At 40.8% G+C, this 19,762-nt stretch overlaps 1 protein-coding gene across 1 annotated transcript in view; it reads left to right on the top strand.

The window, feature by feature from the left end:
* Positions 1 to 5,172: 5,172 nt before the first annotated feature.
* Positions 5,173 to 19,762, top strand: part of PHACTR2 (phosphatase and actin regulator 2) — a 130,870-nt gene continuing 116,280 nt past the window's right edge. The window contains exon 1 of the mRNA XM_060029862.1: positions 5,173 to 5,393. Coding sequence (XP_059885845.1) covers positions 5,348 to 5,393 — 46 coding nt within the window. The 5' untranslated portion in view covers positions 5,173 to 5,347. The remainder of the gene's footprint in view (positions 5,394 to 19,762) is intronic.

The raw sequence follows: 19,762 nt of genomic DNA, 5'->3' as shown, positions 1-19,762 counted from the left end.
ATAAAAAGAAACACATTATTGTTTCTCAAGTAAAAGAAGTATTGATAGCAAAAATGACATTGTACGTCAAAGTTTAGCTTTTGTTAATTTCAAAGAAAATCATTGTATTTACATATTCTGATGTGCAAAATTTATGGTATATTTCCTCTAATCAATGACCTCCCTTATCCATCAGGCTCTATCAATGGAAAGAAGAGTGAAAATTTCCTCCTCTCAGTTTAGATTGAGAGAACACTCTACTTGGTCTTTTTTTTTTTTTGGTTGTTGTTGTTTTAAGACAATTTAAAGGAAGAAATAGAAGAGCCCTTATAATTGTTTACTCTCACTGCTGAACCCCCCAGGTGGAATGTGTTCCCAAACACAGCAGCTTTCCACTTTAAAAGGAAATTTAGTTAGGATTAATTTCATTGTCCTAATTAGAACTCATATCTTGGTTAATCCTCACTTTTGTTAAAAAATATCAGGGTTTCTTTGTGGAGGTGATCCTCCGGCTCTGCAGCACCAGCTCGGATAGACTGAGGTCTCTGTGGCTTTGGTGACCCTGCTTAAGCATTCCCACCCTGTCCCAGCTCTGCTCTCCGCACGCCTCCCACTGCAACCCCCATCACCTGACCTCAGGGCCTGGGGAGGGGGCAGTGCCCCAAGGCCAGGGGCTTTTGCTCAGCAGAGATGTCAGGCTTCCTGGGGGCATCAGTTTTGTTTGTTTGTTTGTTTGTTTTTCATCTTTATTGGAGTATAATTGCTTTACAATGGTGTGTGAGTTTCTGCTTTATAACAAAGTGAATCAGTTATACATATACATATGTTCCATAAAAAGAAACGAAATTGAGTTATTTGTAGTGAGGTGGATGGATCTAGAGTCTGTCATACAGAGTGAAGTAAGTCAGAAAGAGAAAGACAAATACCTTATGGTAACACATATATATGGAATCTAAGGAAAAAAAAATGTCATGAAGAACCTACGGGTAAGACGGGAATAAAGACACAGACCTACTAGAGAATGGACTTGAGGATATGGGGAGGGGGAAGGGTAAGCTGTGACAAAGCGAGAGAGTGGCATGGACATATATACACTACCAAACGTAAAATAGATAGCTGGGGGCATCAGTTTTTGAACTCCGCCGGGGTTCAGATGACCTGGGACCAGGTGTCACCTAGAGATGCACCTCAACCTGTGCCTCAGGAAGGGCTAGGGATTTTGTAATTGTATTAACTTTACTCATTTAACTTGCTTGAGAAACTAACCAATTTTTACTTTGTGTCCAGAATGATGTGTGTAGGAGAGTGAGCCGTAATGCTCCCAAAGTGCCTTGCTTTTCTCTGATATAAATATATTTATAAAGACCTGGTCCAGGGGCTTCCCTGGTGGCATATTGGTTGAGAATCTGCTTGCCAATGCAGGGGACACGGGTTCGAGCCCTGGTCTGGGAAGATCCCACATACCGCGGAGCAACTGGTCCCATGAGCCACAACTACTGAGCCTGCGCGTCTGGAGCCTGTGCTCCGCAACAAGAGAGGCCGCCATAGTGAGAGGCCTGCGCACTGGGATGAAGAGTGGCCCCTGCTCGCCGCAACTAGAGAAAGCCCTCGCACAGAAATGAAACCCAACACAGCCAAAAATAAATATAAATAAATAAATTTATAAAAAAAAAAAGACCTGGTCCGGTGGATTCCTGCGTGTGTTTGCCACAGCAAGGTTTTAGGGACTTGGCTTGTATGTAGTGGGGATACAGTCTGAAAATGGGTTCCCTTCCTGTGAAGATGGGAAAGGAGCTTGAGGTGGAGCTCTGAGCAGCGGGGTTAAGCCAAACCCCTGAAGTGGCCATTTCCTCGTCACCCCACTCCTCTCAGGTCCTTAGAAGGACGTCCAGTTTTCCAAAGCCCTATGCCTCCAAGCCTGGTCTCATTTGAGTCCCTGCGAGGCTCATGTGTGTACCCCATTAACACCCCAGTGATCTGAAGATTCTATGTAATTGTTTTATGTATACATGTGAATACATAGATACCAACATTTTAAATAATTTGATAACGTCTTTGTAGCCACTCAAAAAAAAAAAATCAGTGTTTCTTAAGAGTGAATTAGTCAAAAGGAAGTAGATAATTGATCACACTATTCTAGGGAAAAAGTTTTCCCCACAGTAGAGGGTGGACTATTTGGGTGTGAAAAAAAGAGGGCAACTTAAATGATGAAACAGACAAGCAAATGTCTTTCAAAAAACAAAGCAAAGCTCTATGTGATCTTTTTTTTTTTTTAACATCTTTATTGGAGTATAAGTGCTTTACAATGGTGTGTTAGTTTCTGCTTTATAACAAAGTGAATCAGCTATACGTATATATATGTCCCCGTATCTCCTCCCTCTTGCGTCTCCCTCCCACCCTCCCTATCCCACCCCTCTAGGTGGTCACAAAGCACCGAGCTGATCTCCCTGTGCCATGCAGCTGCTTCCCACTAGCCATCTATTTTACATTTGGTAGTGTATATATGTCCATGCCACTCTCTCACTTCGTCCCAGCTTACCCTTCCACCTCCCCGTGTCCTCAAGTCCATTCTCTACATTTGCATCTTCATTCCTGTCCTGCGCCTAGGTTCTTCAGAACCTTTTTTTTTTAGATTCCATATGTATGTGTTAGCATACGGTATTTGTTTTTCTCTTTCTGACTTACTTCATTCTGTATGACAGACTCTAGGTCCATCCACCTCACTACAGATAACTCAATTTCGTTTCTTTTTATGGCTGAGTAATATTCCATTGTATATATGTACCACATCTTTTTAAAAATTAATTTATTTAATTTATTTATTTTTGGCTGCATTGGGTCTTTGTTGCTGCGCCTGGGCTTGCTCTAGTTGTGACGAGTAGGGGCTACTCTTCGTTGCGGTGCGCGGGCCTCTCATTGCGGTGGCTTCTCTTGTTGTGGAGCACAGGCTCTAGGTGCGCAGGCTTCAGTAGTTGTGGCATGCAGGCTCAGTAGTTGTGGCTGAAGGGTTCTAGAGCACAGGCACAGTAGTTGTGGCGCACGGGCTTAGTTGCTCCGAGGCATGTAGGATCTTCCCGGACCAGGGATCCTGCATTGGCAGGCGGAGTCTTAACCACTGCGCCACCAGGGAAGCCCTGTACCACATCTTGTTTATCTATTTCTCCATTGATGGACATTTAGGTTGCTTCCATGTCCTGGCTATTGTAAATAGTGCTGCAGTGAATATTGGGGTGCATGTATCTTTTCGAATTATGGTTTTCTCTGGATATATGCCCAGGACTGGGATTGCAGGATCATATGGTAGCTCTATTTTTAGTTTTTAAAGAACCTCCATACCGTTCTCCTACTGGCTGCACCAATTTACATTCCCATCAACCGTGTAGGAGGGTTTCCTTTTCTCCACACCCTCTCAAGCACTTATTGTTTGTAGATTTTTTGATGGTGGCCATTCTGACCGGTGTGAGATGATACCTCATTGTAGTTTTGATTTGCATTTCTCTAATGATTATATACTATATAGATTTTTAATAGTTCAGAGTTGAATGTCTAGGATAACCTAAAAAGTGAAAGCTGTGGCAAGTGAGCATAGTTTTTTTAAAAATATACTGTTGGGGACGGATAAATTGGGAGATCGGGATTGACATATACACACTATTATATATAAAATAGATAACAAATGGGGACCTACTGTATAGCACAGGAAACTCTACTCAATACTAATGACCAATATGGGAAAAGAATCTAAGAAAGAGTGGATATATGCATATGTATAACTGATTCACTTTGCTGTACAGCAAAAACTAACACAACATTGTAAATCAACTATACTCCAATAAAAATAAATTTAAAAATTAAAAAATACTCTTTTTTGGGAATGCCCTGGCGGCCAGTGGTTAGGACTTGGTGCTCTCGCTGCCGGGGCCCTGGGTTCGATCCCATAAGCCTAATGGCCTGGCCAGAAACAAAAAAATACACTTAAAAAAAATTTTTTTTTTTTTTTTTAAGAAGATGTTGGGGGTAAGAGTTTAGTAATTTATTTTTGCTGTGTTGGGTCTTTGTTTCCGTGCGAGGGCTTTCTCTAGTTGTGGCAAGCGGGGGCCTCTCACTATCGCGGCCTCTCTTGTAGCGGAGCACAGGCTCCAGACGCGCAGGCTCAGTAGTTGTGGCTTACGGGCCTAGTTGCTCCGCGGCATGTGGGATCCTCCCACACCAGGGCTCGAACCCGTGTCCCCTGTATTAGCAGTCAGATTCTCAACCACTGCGCCACCAGGGAAGCCCCCGCAAAAAACTTTTTAATGAAACATTTACATTCAGAAAAATGCACAAATCATAGTATACAATTCAATGAATTTTCTTAAAGTGAGCCACATTTATGTAACCACCATCCAGTCTAACGCCATATCTATCTCCATCTATCGATCTATCTATAGAGTGATCGACAGATAGATGGAGATAGATATGGCATCTAGATTTCTCATCAACAGTATTTGTATTCATATTTTTAAGGAGTTTGCAGTTGAGATTTAATTACAGTAGGATTTAATTTAACTTTTATGGAATGTTAGCTTCTAAAATAAATTACTGTTGTTTTCACCTTTTGTATATTTTAAACACCTTATCACGCAGTTTGATAGTCTCACAGTGATTCTTCTGAATATAGGAGAGGTGAATTTCCCAGAGTCTAGGTGGTAGAGAGCAAGGTGTATACTTTGTTGATCTCACACATAGATCCATCATTCAGATTTATTGTTCAACCTGATTGAGGCCACTGATACTGCTTTTTAAAATTCCACTTGTTAAAAGGAAGATAATTTTTAAAAGGAAAAAAAATGCACACATATCAGCAAACAATGTGAGGAAGGAACTAGCTTTAACGAAACAAATTTTCTTAAATTAAGTACCGTGACTAAGTACTTTAATTCCTTTTCTTCCAGCCTTAAAGGATCATTTGACAGGGAACCTTTTAAATTAAACGGGAGTCACCCGTACTCTCTGCTACCCTGGGGGGTCGCGGGTCTCACAGCCCCCGCAGGCGCGGCTGGACCAGCCCGGGCCTCTCCCCTCCTCACTTCCTCGCCCCCCTCATTCCACCTCCCCCGTCGCCCACTCCCCCTCTCTCCTCCCCCGTGACCCTTGACCCCAGCTAATCTGCATAGAGGAATGACAGGCATCCGCTGGGCAGGATCCGCCGCGCCGGCTGCGGCCGGCCGGGCTGGGAGACCCGCGAAGGGGAGAAGGTGAGGGGACCCGGTGGGCAGCTCCGCACGGACCGGGAAATGAACGCTTGGGAATCTGTCTGCGAGCGGACCCATGATCCAAGGACCAAAAGAGCCGCGTGATCGCCCGACCTGGCCCTGCGACCCGAGACATGGGCCAGACCTCGGTCTCCACGCTGTCCCCGCAGCCCAGCAGCGGTGAGTCCGGGGCGCACGCTATGCGCTCCCGCCCCGCGGGTGCTGGTCTGGCTCGGGGCAGCCTGGGCGGTCGAGGGCTCCGCGGCGAGCCGGGCTCTGCCCGAACCCGCCAAGTCCCTCCGAGAAACCCGAGAGGTAGCGCTCCCCCAAACTCTTTGTCGTGGAAAAGTGGAATGCCTTTTGGGATCCAGCCGATTTTACCTTAAAGGCACAGGCTCCATTTTCTCTCCGAGATGCCTCGCTTTCGTGTTTCTCTGAATCTCTTCTGAGCCTGAAATTTACGAGAAACGCCATTGGCGTATTGCTTTGTTTTAAAAACGCGAAACTTAAAGAGCAAGATAAACTCGCCAACAGGTTTTTCTGTATTTACACTTGGCTTCCGAACAGACTAGAACTGAATTCTTTCAAGCTTGTCAACTGATTTATGGTTTGTGTTTCGGAGTAGAAGTGCTGTTTGCCTTCTTTTATCCTGGCAGAACGCTGAATACTTAATAACCAAGAGAAAAAAGCTTAATTGTTTCAAATGATACTTGTTTATTAGACACAAGCTATAAAATTTGGGGAAACGTTTAGCCCTGAATAACCGGGAAATGAACCCGGTTATTCAGGGCTAAAGATCATTTGATGGAAACGCGTGTAATGTTTCTGAGCTGTACTGCCCTGTTTTAAGTCTCTTTTTAACATTTTCTTTAAAAAAAAAAAAAGGAAGGAAGGTACATCTGGCGTTTCTCCAGTAGTGTAGGGATAAACAACTTTTTGGTGGCGATACTTGTGATTGGATAATGAAACATACTTGAAAGATACTATTTTGATATGTTTTTCCATCAAGAATTAAAAAACAAAACCTCAAAGGGGGCATTTACGTTATTCCTTGAGATATTTGATACACTCTTCAAATTGTGTAAACATCAACAGGATCTTGCTGAAAGGAAATGACAGGGCAGAGATGAAGGGTTCTTTTTTTTGTTGTTGTTGTTTTAATCAGCTCCAGGATGTCTCTAACTAGATAGCATTCTACCATTCCAGCCTCCACCAGCATGGGTTTGTTTATATTGTAGAGCTTCACTCCCTGAAATATCATAAGCTTTGCTCCGGCTTATGTTAATGCCTCAGGAGAACCAGCCGTCTGCAAAGGAGAGGAATCAGAATCCAAAAAAGATCACACCTTCCCTTACTGTCATTGACAAGGTTGTACAGCGCTGCTGCCGAACAGAAGAGACTTAATGTTGATAGCTTTTTGGGAATTTGAGGGGGAGTGTTGATTAGGATCTTAATTTTAGTAAACTGTTTTGTGCAATTAAGGCTTACTTTCCTTTGTCTTACTTGAAAGCAGTGTGACTTCTTTCATTTCAAGGAAGAGTTAGATTTTTAAATTTCAGCGCTGGCAAAGCATAGAGTTAGATCAGTACTCCAATACAACAGGTATAAAGTACTGCCCTGAATTTAGTTCTTTAGCCACAAAGTATTGTTAGGGTTAATATTAGAAAAGTGGATTTTGCATTTATAAAAATCAAAGAATGTTACATAAATGATGCCTAAGAAGCAAAGTAGAATCCTAAAATGTGACCTTCCTTCCTAACCCAGTACAGCAAAAAATACCCAGATTGCTGTAATTCCTAATATGTAATTCCTAATACAATGACTAATCATGTCAAGAGATTGGGCAGTTTATTTATAAGTAATTTAAACAAAAAGTTATGCTTGACCATGAAAGATATTTCAGAGAAATCTCTCATGGAATGGTGTTATACTTAAATTACAGGTCCTCCGTTTAGTTGATTAAAAGTTTGTGTATCTTGGAGTGACCAATTCAGACATCATGAGTAGAGGGGTTTTTTGGTTTTGTTTTGTTGGTTAAGGGATGATAGTTGCTATGACTGAAGTTTTTTAATGTTAAGAGTGGAGCAGTTTTCTCATGATATCCATTTATATCCTCTAAGTGTATTACTATCACTCCATTTCCCTGAAGTTTTGCCTTTAGATTCCAAATGAAAATGAAAAAACAACAAAAACAGAACATTTGGTTGCCATATCTTAAGTTTTATGTTCATGTTGGTGTTCTTCTCTGAGTCTGAGAATGTCAAACCCTCTACCCTTCCATGTATTTTGTTCACTCCTCGTTAGCTGTTTGCCACAGGCTTCACAAGTGGTGTGAAGATCTTTGTTCTGTGTGATCTCAGGCATCTATAGTTGTTTAAGTCTAGAGTGGCTGCTAGGAATTACAGTGGCGAAGAGAATTCCCGTCGTAAATGCTTAACGGGGAAAATCTGTTTGAGTCTAAGGAGTCAATAGCACAGAGTCTGATAGTTTATACTTGTTACTCAGTTTGGGCTTTTGTAAAAATCAGCACTATAGGCCACAAGTTAGCTTGCTTTTCTTTCTTGATTTCAGGCTCTTTTGAGCCTTTCAGCTTAGGGCTGCATCTAGGTTCTAAGAAGACCAAGTAATAATGATTTCTGAAAACGTGCAGTTAGAGTCATTCTTTCTTTTTTTTTTTTTTTGCGGTACGTGGGCCTCTCACTGTTGTGGCCTCTCCCGCTGCGGAGCACAGGCTCCAGACGCGCAGGCTCAGCGGCCATGGCTCACGGGCCCAGCCGCTCTGCGGCATGTGGGATCTTCCTGGACCAGGGCACGAACCCATGTCCCCTGCATCGGCAGGTGGACTCTCAACCATTGCGCCACCAGGGAAGCCCATTATTTCTATTTTTTAAAACAGCTTCATTGACATATAATTAACATACCATAAAATTCACCCATCAAAAGTGTACAATTCGTTGTTTTTCAGTACATTCATTGTGTTCTGCAGCCATCGATCCTTGTTCCCATCCTTCTCAACCCCCGACTCCTAGCCCTAATTAACCACTAATCCACTTTCTGCTTCTGTAGGTTTGCTTATTCTGAAGAATTTGTATAAGTGGGATCATACAACACAACACGCCTTTGTGACTGGCTTCTTTCACCTAGCATAATGTTTTCAAGGGTCATCCATGTTGTAGCATGTATCAGTACTTCATTTCTTATTATTGCCAAATAATATCCCACTGTATTAATATACCACATTTTATTTATCCATCCATCAGTTGATGGACATTTGGGTTATTTTTACCTCTTGACTCTCTGAACGGTGCTGCCATGAACTTCAGGTAAAAGTTTTTGTGAACATATGTTTTTATTTCTCTTGGGTATATATCTAGGAGTGGAATTGCTGGGTCATATGGTAACTCTATCTTTGTTATGTTATATTTTAAGGAACTGCCAGTTTTCCAAAGCGGCTGTACCATTTTACATTGCCTCCAGCAGTATATGAAGGTTCCAATTTCTCCACAGCCTCTTCAACACTTGTTACTGTCTTTTGATTATGGCTAATCTAGTAAGTGTGAAGTTGTATTTCATTGTGGTTTTGATTTGCATTTCCCTGATTACTTATGACATTGAGCATCTTTTCGTGTGCTTATTGGCCATTTGTATATCTTCTTTGGAGAAATGTCTATTCAGATCCTTTGCTTAATTTTAATTGGGTGATTTGACCTGCTATTATTGAGTTATAAGAGTTCTTTGTATACTGGATACAAGTCCCTTATCAGATATATGATTTGCAAATACTTTCTCCCATTTTCAGAGTTGTGTTTTCACTTTCTTGATACTATGATTTGCAACTGAAATTTTTTATTGTGTTCAGTTTATCTATTTTGTTGTTGTTGTTTGCACTTTTGGTCTCCTATCTAGGAAACCATAAACTAACCACTGTCAAGATTTACACATATGTTTCCTTCTAAGAGTTTTATAATTTTAGCTCTTACATTTAGGTCTGTGATACATTTTTTAATATTTATGTGTAGTGTGGTGTAGGGCTCCAGTTTCATTCTTTTGCATGTGGATATCCAATTGTCCAGGACCATTTTTCGAAAAGGTGATCCTTTCCCTGTTGAATTGTCTCGGTACCCTTGTCAAAAATCAGATGACCATATATGTCAAATTTATTCCTGAACTCTCAATTCTATCCCATTGATGTATATGTCTACTAATATGCTACACTGTCAAGATTACTGTAGCTTTGTACTAAGTTTTGAAATAGAAAAGTGTGAGTCTTCTCACTTTGTTCTTTTCCAAGATTCTTTTGGCTATTCTGGTCCCCTTGCATTTTCAAATGAATTTTATAATCAGCTTGTCAATATCTGCAAAAAATCCAGCTGAGACGTTGATAGGGATTGTGTTGAACTTGTAGATCAATTTGAATAATATTGCTCTCTTAACAATATGAAGTGTTTCAACCCGTAAAGACAAGAAATGGAAATGTACAATGTCTTTCCATTTATTTAGATCTTCTTTGATTTTTTTCCACAATGTTTTTTAGTTTTCAGTGTATGTCTTGTTAAATTTATCAGTATTTTTATCATTTTTATGCTATTTTAAATGAAATTGCACTCATTTCATTTTCAGAATGTGGCTTGCTAGTGTATAGAATATAGAAAATTGATTTTTATATATTGATCTTGTACCCTGTAAATTTAGTGAACTCATTTTTTTAGTCCTAATAATTTTTCAGTGGATTCCTTGGTATTTCTGTATACAAGATCACATTATGTACAAGATTTATATACAAGGTCATGTGCAAACAGAGATACTTTTACTTCGTCTTTTCCATCTGAATGTCTTTTATTTCTTTTCCCTGTCTAGTTGCCTTCACTTATTATGCAGTATAATGTTAAAGAGAAGAGGCAAGAGTGAACATTCTTGTCTTGTTCCTGATCTAAGGAGGAAAGCAATCAGTCTTTCAGAATTAAATGTCATGTTAGCTGTGGTTTTTTCATAGATGCCCTTTATCAAAAAGTTCCCTTCTACTCTTAGTTTGTGAGCATCTTTATCATGCAACTGTTAGATTTTGTCCAAGCCTTTTTCTTTTTGCCCCTATTGAGATGATCATATGGTTTTTGTCCTTCATTGTATTAATTAGGGCATATTACATTAATTTCAGATGTTAAACCAACCTTGCATTCCTGCGACAAAGATTACTTGGATATGATATATAATCTTTTTTATATGTTGCTGGTTTTGATTTCCTCGTATTTTATTGAGGATTAGATTTATTATTTCTAAGCACAGGCTAAACAGGTATGTCCCCAAATAGGGGGGTTTCAGTACCCTCTGACCTCATTCCTTAGAGGGGTTGAGACTTCTGGCGTTCTCATTGCCAAGTACTGGGCATGACAGATTGGGTACAAAAAGTTTGTTGAGAATATGAATGAGTCAACAAATATTCTCAATGCAGTCTGACTACTTTAAGCTAATGATTATATGAATGCGAATTTTGTATTATTTTCATTCTTTTTAACTTCAAGAATTGCATGCTACGCTGGCTCTGTTGTCTGTCGGGTGGTATTTGAATCTAGTGACTATTTTTTTCAGTCTTCAGCCCCACCCCATGTTCACTGTGCCACAGAGCAGCTCTTGGCTGTTTTGCATGAGCCCTTGAGTTGAAAGGGCAGACAAAGCCACTCTTCTCATTTTTAGAAGACAAGGGAACAAGTGAATAAAGTATGCAGGATCACACCTAGGCCATGATAGAACCTATATCTGTCTGTGTTTCTGGGTTTCCATATTTTGGTCAGTGCCTTATTTCTGCCCTGCCCAGGATATTCATCCATTTCCTTGTAAAGCCAGTATTAAAAGAAATCGTAAAACAAAAACGGATAGTTCATTTTTCTTAATGCAAATAACATGCATATGATCAAAAGTCAAACTTTACAAGACAGTTCAGGATAAAAGTGAATTTTATTCCCTCCCAGACCCCTAGTCCCTCCCTTTTAAATTATAACGCAGCATGAACAGCTTTTTTTCATTACAGTCTTCACGTATGTGTCTTTATCAAAATACAAGCAAGACGTAATATGCTTGCTGCTCCCGAGTTTGAGTTTTTCATATGATGTAAACTTGAAAATATTTCATATTGATGTTTTTAATCTAGAAACAGTATTATAATATGTGGATATCTCATAATTTCCTTTAAAAGAACTCTATTGTGTTTTTATATTTTGTTTGTATTTTTTATATTGTTTCTGGGTTCTTTTGTGTGTGTGCTATTATGAACAAAGCTGAAATGAACATCCTTATCTAAACATCTCACGCTACCTGTACCAGTAAAATCCTAGGGATGGAATTGCTGGGTCAAAAGATTTGTTTGTTTTATTTTGATAGACTTTGCCGAATTATCTCTAAGGACTGTATCAGTATATCTGCTCACTAGATGAGATTTCCTTTTTCTGCACTCTCTCACCACCACTGCATACTCTCTTAAAGCATATGGCCCTTTGTGAGAAATAGAAAGCACTCTCTCTGGGTGAGGCAGCCCGGCAGGCATATGGTTTAACAGGCAGTAGAGTAGCAGGAATTCTGTCCCAACTCACTCCTGTCGTCCAGTTGTCCTTGTGCAGTGAACACTCTGCAAAACTGTATAGGACCACAGTGTTGGGCATAATTAATTTTTAAAAATCCTTGTAAATCTATATGTAAAAAGTGATATTTCATTTTGATTATAAGTGAAATCGGGCATTTGTATTTCTTTTTCTCTGAATTGCCTATTTATAGTTTTTCCTTATTTTATGTTTTCTTTTTTCAAAGATTTGTATGTTAAGGAGATTAGCCTTATGTCTGTAATATACTGTGAATATTTTTCTGTGTTTTTCTTACCTCTTCTGTTTGTTTGATTTTTTTTTAATATAAAAACTTTAAACTTTTATGGAGTCAAATCTATCCATTTCTTTCTTACAAACTAGAATTATTAAAAACGTGTTTTCCTTTGCTGTTTTTCTCATATTTGACTATTTAATCTCTGTAATTTTTTCTGATTTAAAGTGAATGATTTAATGATATTAAATCCTTAAACTTCTGCATGGCAAAAAAATCAGCAGCATACTGAAAAAGGAAATCATAAAGTTGACAAAATATTTGCATTGCATATAGAAAACAATGATTAAATATCTCAATGTAGTAAGACCTTAAAAATCAGTGAGAAAAAGAAATCAATGAGAAATGGTAAAACTCAAATAGAAAAATGAGTCAAGAACATGAACAGGAATTTTTCAAAATATCTAATGGCCATAATGGTGAGCTCCCTATGGGTCAGGAATTATTCTAAGTGCTTTACTTGAATTAACTTTTTAATCCTCACAACATCCATATAGGGTAACTACCATTAATATCCACATTTTGCAGATGAGGAAACTGAAGCACAAGAGTTAACTTGCCCACATTGCTTAATCGAAGAAGAAATGCGAGTGACCATTTGGTGTAATGAGTAAAATTTAAGCAATTCAGTGAAAAAAAATGGATGCCATCGATCACCTATGAATTTAGTAAAGATTAAAAGGAATGATTTCCAGGAGATGATTGTCTTGTGGTAGTTTAAATTGGTACAACCTATCAGGAGAGCAGTTTGGTAATATATATTAAAAATCTTAAAATGTGCATATACTCAGACCCAGCATTTCCACTTCTAGAAGTATATTGTTAAGATAGTAATTATTTGCTCACCAGAGCAATGTTCATCAGAGCCAAAGTATTGGAAATAACCTAATAGTCAAACAACAAGAGAATTAATTGGGATATAGTCATGTAAGGATATAGTCATGTAATAAAACAGGCCATTTAAAAATGATATAGGGGCTTCCCTGGTGGCGCAGTAGCTGAGAGTCCGCCTGCCGATGCAGGGGACGCGGGTTCGTGCCCTGGTCTGGGAAGATCCCACATGCCGCGGAGCGGCTGGGCCCGTGAGCCATGGCCGCTGAGCCTGCGCGTCCGGAGCCTGTGCTCCGCAACGGGAGAGGCCACAACAGTGAGAGGCCCGCGTACTGCAAAAAAAAAAAAAAGATATAAAAATATTTTTGAAAAGCGATTTTCATAATAAACAGCATAAAAATATGAAATGGCAGTTTTCTGAAGTTATATGATTCTATTTTTAAAATACGTGCATAAAGAAAAATCTACATGAGCAGAGAAAGAGAGAGGAAATTCATTTCTGAAAAGATAGTGTGACAGTCATGGCTTTCCTCTGCTTTGGGCATGATCAAGGCCAGAGCTTCCCCCTGCAGCATCCACCTGGCCCTCCACTGGAATTAAAGCCATGAGCTGACCTGCAACTATATCAGGTTTTCTCTGGCTGTCATGGACTCTGACTCTGCTTTAAGTTCAACTGCTGTTTTCAACCAGTCCTATTCTTTTTCTTTGTGAATTCAATGGTGAAAGCAAAAATATAGCCCCTAAGATAGCTTTTTAGGTTTATTTTTTTTCTTAGTCTGTTTGATCATAATGCACATGTCAGTCACTTAGAGAGAAAGAAAAGGAGCAAAAATTTGAACCTCAACTACTTCTCTTTGGTCCATTGGTCATCAGTCTGGCCAGTGAGTAATATCCCAAATGTTTTTAGCTTAAATTTATTTTATCTTCAGCCATTTGAAAAAATAACAACCAATGGGCGAGTCAGACTTCATCCTTTGCTTACTTAATGCAGGAGGGAAGGAGATAAGAAACCTGGATTGTTGATCCTCTAATTAAGCCTCTTTAATTTGAATAGAGGAAAGGTTCCAACATGTTTTCCTGTTCTGGGGACTTTAGTGTGAGTCTCTATGCTTGGGAATAAAGATTCATATTTGGTGAAGACTCAACTTATGTAAAAGTGATATGGAGATAGAAATAGTCTTAGGAAAATAAACACTTCCTGGTTGCTCCATCCCCCATCCCCATCTGAAGCAGGGGAACCAAAACCAAAAACAACAGTTTTTGTTTCCCAGAAGGGAATGGGCAGATAACATTACATTAAAAAGTTGGGTCTAACCATTATCATTTATATTTGTAAACTACTCCTGTATTTTCATTTCAAGGGACTGGATGTGTTCATTCATGTAAACCTTCTGTCAAATATAACATTGCAACCCTTAACACTAGGAAAATTTTGGTGTATTCCTGTAAATCCGCTCATTTTGTGAGGGGATAGTAAGGAGAACGAGTGGCACCTTCATCTAACAAACAGTTCCTGAACTGAAGTAATTAAGCTAAGCTTTGGGGAAGTTCCAAAGATAAATCACGCACCGGCCTTGCCCACAAAGGTCTGAGCCCAGGATACACTTAGTGAAGATGTGTGGAAATGGGGCTGGAAGAGAAGGGACCCCAGAGAACCCTGGGGACAAATCAGGGAGGCCGAACAGTACAGAAGGGGAACAAGAATTCAGGCCCTGAGATGGAGAGGGTTGGAAGGCAAGAGGTCAAGACACAGGGGGTGAGAACCACAGAAGGCTTTTTATCAAGTGAGAGATGATTAGAGCTTTGCTTTAAAGGGGTGAATCTGCCTGCTGCTTGCAGTACTGATTTTGTGGGGGAGACTGAGGAGGGAGCAAGAGGTAAGCTGCGGTAATCCAACAAGGTGCAACGAGCACCTGACCTGGGGGTGCCTGGAGAACTGCGAGTAGGGTGATGCCCAAGTTTGTATCTGCAACTCTGCTCTTTCCTTTGCTCTAGGCTCAAATAGGCAACTGCCTGTTTCCCAGATCTGCTTGACTCCTTAATGGGCATCCCACAGGTCGCAGGTCTAAACGGAAGGCTTAATTTTGCCCTCCAAACCGGTTCTTCCCTTGACTTTCTGCATTTCACCATATGATACCTCTGACCACTCACTCATTCTAGCCAAAAATCTAGGATTCACCCTTGGGTTTTTCCCTTTCCTGTTCACATTGATCCATCAGTATGTCCTGCCCATTTTTCTTCCAAAATAAATCTGAACTCCATTCACTTTCTCTCTCTCTCTCCATGTCTCTCTCTCTCCCTCCCTCCCTCCCTCCCTCCGTCCCTCTCTCTCTCCCTCTCTCTCTCCCTCTCTCTCCCTCTCTCTCTCCCCTGCTGCCATACACACCCTGGCCATCTATGCATGGACCACTGCAGTAGGTTCAAGCTGGTGTCCTGCTTCTGTTCTTAGCCTTCTGTAATTCATTTTCCACACAACAGCTAAAGTAATTTTTTAAAAACATAAATCATGTCACTTCCTTACACAAAACCTTCCCATGACTTTCCATTGCATTTAGAATGAAATCCAGACTTCACCTTGCTGTCCTCAAGGCCATACATGATTCTGTGTGACCCCTGATCTCCTCCCATCTCTCTGACTTCATCTCCACCACTTTGCCCCTCACCGTCACCCCCGACAGCTTCAATCACATTTCAGTCATCACACAAGCCTGGCTCACTCTTACCCGTGACCTTGGCCGTTGCTGCTCCCTGTAATTCTAGGAAATCTGGGACACGCTCCTTCTGGCTCTTTCCAAAGCTGGTTCCTTGTGAAATGGAGCAGGACCCTGTGGTCTATGCCCACCATGTCCTCAGCTTGCCTTTTGTCTGTGGAAAAACTGTAGCCAAAGAGTCAGTTTCATCAGAGAAGTGAGAAAATGCAGAAGCAAAGGAAAACAGTCAAAGGAGACCAAATAATAATAGTTTAGTCATTAAGCGTAGTCAAGGACCTTTAGCTTCTTCTCAAGGGCTATAGATAATATTCTGAGCCGTATCCTGTGAGCTGTGTTATAGATACTGAAACCCCCTCCAGGTGGAAGAAGTTAACTACATGATGACCGGACTGTAGCCATGACATAAGCTGCCACAATTCTGAGAACTGGCCTCAAAGAAATGGAAACAAACTGACCCTGGAACTGAAGATTAGCTGTACCTAAAACAATCAAGATGACACTGATAGACCACTGCACGACCAATGTCAAGATGACGGTCAGAGCTGACTGTGCAGGTTCTGCATGGAGCCCCCTCCCTCCGTCTATAAAAGCTCTTGCCCCCTGGTTGTCAGAGGTGGGGACTCGGCCTTTGGACAGGCGTCCGCACTCCCCACGCACACAGTTGCTGGCATCCAAAATGAAGCAAACTTTCCTTTCCACCAACCTGGCCTCTTCACTGGCTGTTGAGTGGCGAGCAGCTGGACCCCACTTTCGGTTACACTTGCTTCAGCTCCCACATCCTCCTCTTCACAGGGACCTCTCCTACCCACCCCTCAGTCACACTTCTCTGCTCTGTCATTGCACTTATCCCTCAGATTATCTTGTTTGTTTGTTTGTCCCTTGTCTCCCTTTGCTAGGACCTGAGCTCCAAGAGCAAGGAACTTATCTGAGTTGTTCCCCAATGTGTCTTCTTATTCCTAGATGTATGCCTGACACAACAACTGCTGAATAAATGAATAGCTGTGTTTGGCCAGGTTGTATATTAGCAGAGTGATGGGCACTCATCAGAAAGTTAAGGAGCATCCCAGAAATGTAGAGCCTTTTAAACCGATTCTTTAGTGTTTACCTCCAGTCTCTAAACAGTGTGCTTACATTGCTAATTATTGGTTATTCAGCTTGACACATTATTACTGACCTCACAGTATGGAAATTGAAGATACAGCTTCCTCTTTCACACCGCTTCTCACCCCTACCCCCAGCGAAGTCACGCATTTCCCATCCTCCGATGTTCTCATCTTCCCAACATTTTTCTATTGTGCCTTAGATTAGATCAGTATTCCTTATAACTACGTAAAAGCTATGACAGCTAGGCCGTGAGGTAAACCGTACTTCCTTTTTCCTTCCTGCATAGCTTTTGCTTTCCCTATTCGTGTTTTGGCTTGCTGAGGTTCCTATATCCTCATCCCCAAACCTTTCCCCAGTTACACTGATCTCTTCTCAAATATGTCCAGACAATTTTGATATTCTTTCAAGTTCTTCTTTGAGAAATTTACCTGAGGTCTTTGCTCTATTCCAGTTTGGACGGCATTTCCTGTAAGCCTGCTGCCCAGCTGTTGCCCTGGGATCTCTCTTCACATCGTCCCAGGAATTCCTTCCACTTCTCTCTTAATGTTGAATCTTAGATAGCTGGATCCATGTCTGATTTTTTTCTGCATCTATTTCCTTATTTTGGCAGAGCACACAGATAGCTTCTTGAGAAAAGCTCATGGGACATTTTTTTTTTTGAGGCCTTGTATAAATACCTTTCTTTCTGGCTTCCTACTTGGTTGATGGCTTGGTTGGGTCATAAGGTAGCAAAGCAAACTTGCTGTATATGCACAAACACGTACCGTCACTTATAATTCATCACAATTAACATTTTCCCTTTATGTAGAAGACTAGTTTTTTTAGAAGTTTAGCAAATAGCTTTTAATTAATTTCAGAAGACTTTCTTGGTTGATTGTCCCACAAGAACTCAACTTTGACCTGCTTTTGTTATGGTCTAAAAACATTCTATGAAAGTTTAAAAGTTTTGGGGAATTCCCTGGTGGCCCAGTGGTTAGGACTCTGCGCTTCCACTGCAGGGGGCACGGGTTCTATCCCTGGTCTGGGAACTAAGATCCCGCATGCTGTGCGGCATGGCCAAAAAAACAAAACAAAACAAAAAACAGTTTTATAGCTGAACAGACTAATTAAAATATGTTTACTATGATAATAATCTGCTACCATTTTTTAAAAGATTCATGTTTAAGGTCTGTATAGAATAACTGTATTTTTCCTGTATTTTGTGCATCTTACTGGTATTTTAAGGGTGTGTCATCCTTGTGGGATACTGGTCTGGATGGAAATCTGGGGTATTACAAGTGAAGGTTAGTATTCCACGGACTTGCCCAGTTGTGAGAATTACCTAGTGTGCTTGCTAAAAACACTCATTTCAGGGCTCCATATTCTAGACCAGAAAAATGAGAATCTTTTGGAGAAGGTTCTCAGAATCTGGGTTTTTAACAAGTGTTACAGAAGATTCTTGAGGTGAGAAACCTCCTCTAGAGATTAGCAGTATTTAAAAGGTGGCTTCAGATGAAAATTTCTCTTCCCCAACAATGTGTGTCTTCTCTCTTTTTTTTTTTTTTGTTTTTTGGGGTTATCCCTAGCTGTGTATCTTCTCTTGAAAAGAGGTAGAAATTACAGAATGTCCAGTTCAAAACACTAATGTTCTGTACCCAGCGCCTTGATGGATTTGGTCATTAATATGTCCTGTTCACGAGCAAATATTCCCATTGCCAAGTACAATTTTGGCAAAATCTCATTGCCAGAAAATATTTTGCCCTTACGTACATTTTATTAATATTATAAGCTGCAAAATAATTCATTTCCCACAGTAGTCAGGTTTGAGCTAAATGTAGTTAACATTAGAAGGGGAAGAGGTTTCAGCAGGGCAATTACCCTTTAAGGCACAGTTTTTCAACTCTGTTGCCTTTTCGGGAAGACCCCTGTGAACTTCATCAGAGGTAGCCGCATGCTAATTACTTCAAGAGGAACCAAAGTCAAAGAACAGGGTGTTGGATGAAAACAGGTATTTAATAATGAGTGTGAGGACCTGTAAGAAAGATTTGAGTAAAACATATTTCTAAAAAGGAGGCCGAGCCCTTTTCTGGTTCAGAAGTGTGGGCAGCAAATCCTGAGAACTCCAAAAACAAGCAATCATTTACTTAAAAATTCTTTTCATATGTTCCTTTTTGGAAACGTGTGGCTTTTTATTTTTGCCTCTGTACTTCAGGGGTCTTTCCTTTCAGTGGTGGGCCCATTTGCAGTACCTTGCTCACTGTGAAGTATATTCCAGTAAGTTTTAATTGGGATCTCTTAAAAGCTTTTCCTAAAGAGTCTCTTAGCCTCTCCAAGGAAGGCCACCATTGTTTGCCTCAGGTGTTTTGAGGAAGGCCTGCTGAGCTGGCCTTGGACCTTCCTTTTGTTTTCTTTTTTTTTTTTTGCGGTATGCGGACCTCTCACTGTCGTGGCCTCTCCCGTTGTGGAGCACAGGCTCCGGACGCGCAGGCTCAGCGGCCATGGCTCACGGGCCCAGCCGCTCCGCGGCATGTGGGATCCTCCAAGACCGGGGCACGAACCCGTGTCTCCTGCATCGGCAGGCGGACTCTCAACCACTGCGCCACCAGGGAACTCCTGGACCTTCCTTCTAGAATAAAAATGTTTCTGACAAGAGCTGGGTAGCCTAATAGGACTGAGAGGGGCAACCTGACGGACAATTCAGGATTGCTGTTGCCAATTCCATCTATTTAAAGGGATTTTTGTGTTTTTCAAAATTTCCTCTACATCTGTAAAGTTAACTTGTGCTGGCCTGCCAGGCTGTCTGCGGAGGAGCCGGCTGAGGATGGAAACTTGGAATAAGGCAGAACGAGTTAACGGAGCTCACGTCGAATGTTACTGCTGGCCCAACTGAGCTGAGCTTCATTTTCCTAACGTCTTCTAAAATGGAATTGTATACATATGTGTGCGACTGGTATTCTGTCTCTTGGAAAGTACTCGGCTGCCAGTTTTTTGAAAGAAAACATGAAAAGGATAAAATCAATCTTGAGATTTTAAAAAGAATCTAGAACTGTGCACTTTTAG

Source organism: Delphinus delphis, chromosome 14, assembly GCF_949987515.2.
Source record: "Delphinus delphis chromosome 14, mDelDel1.2, whole genome shotgun sequence".
In the NCBI taxonomy this organism is placed as follows: Eukaryota; Metazoa; Chordata; class Mammalia; order Artiodactyla; family Delphinidae; genus Delphinus; species Delphinus delphis.
This window is presented reverse-complemented; position numbering and strand designations above follow the sequence as displayed.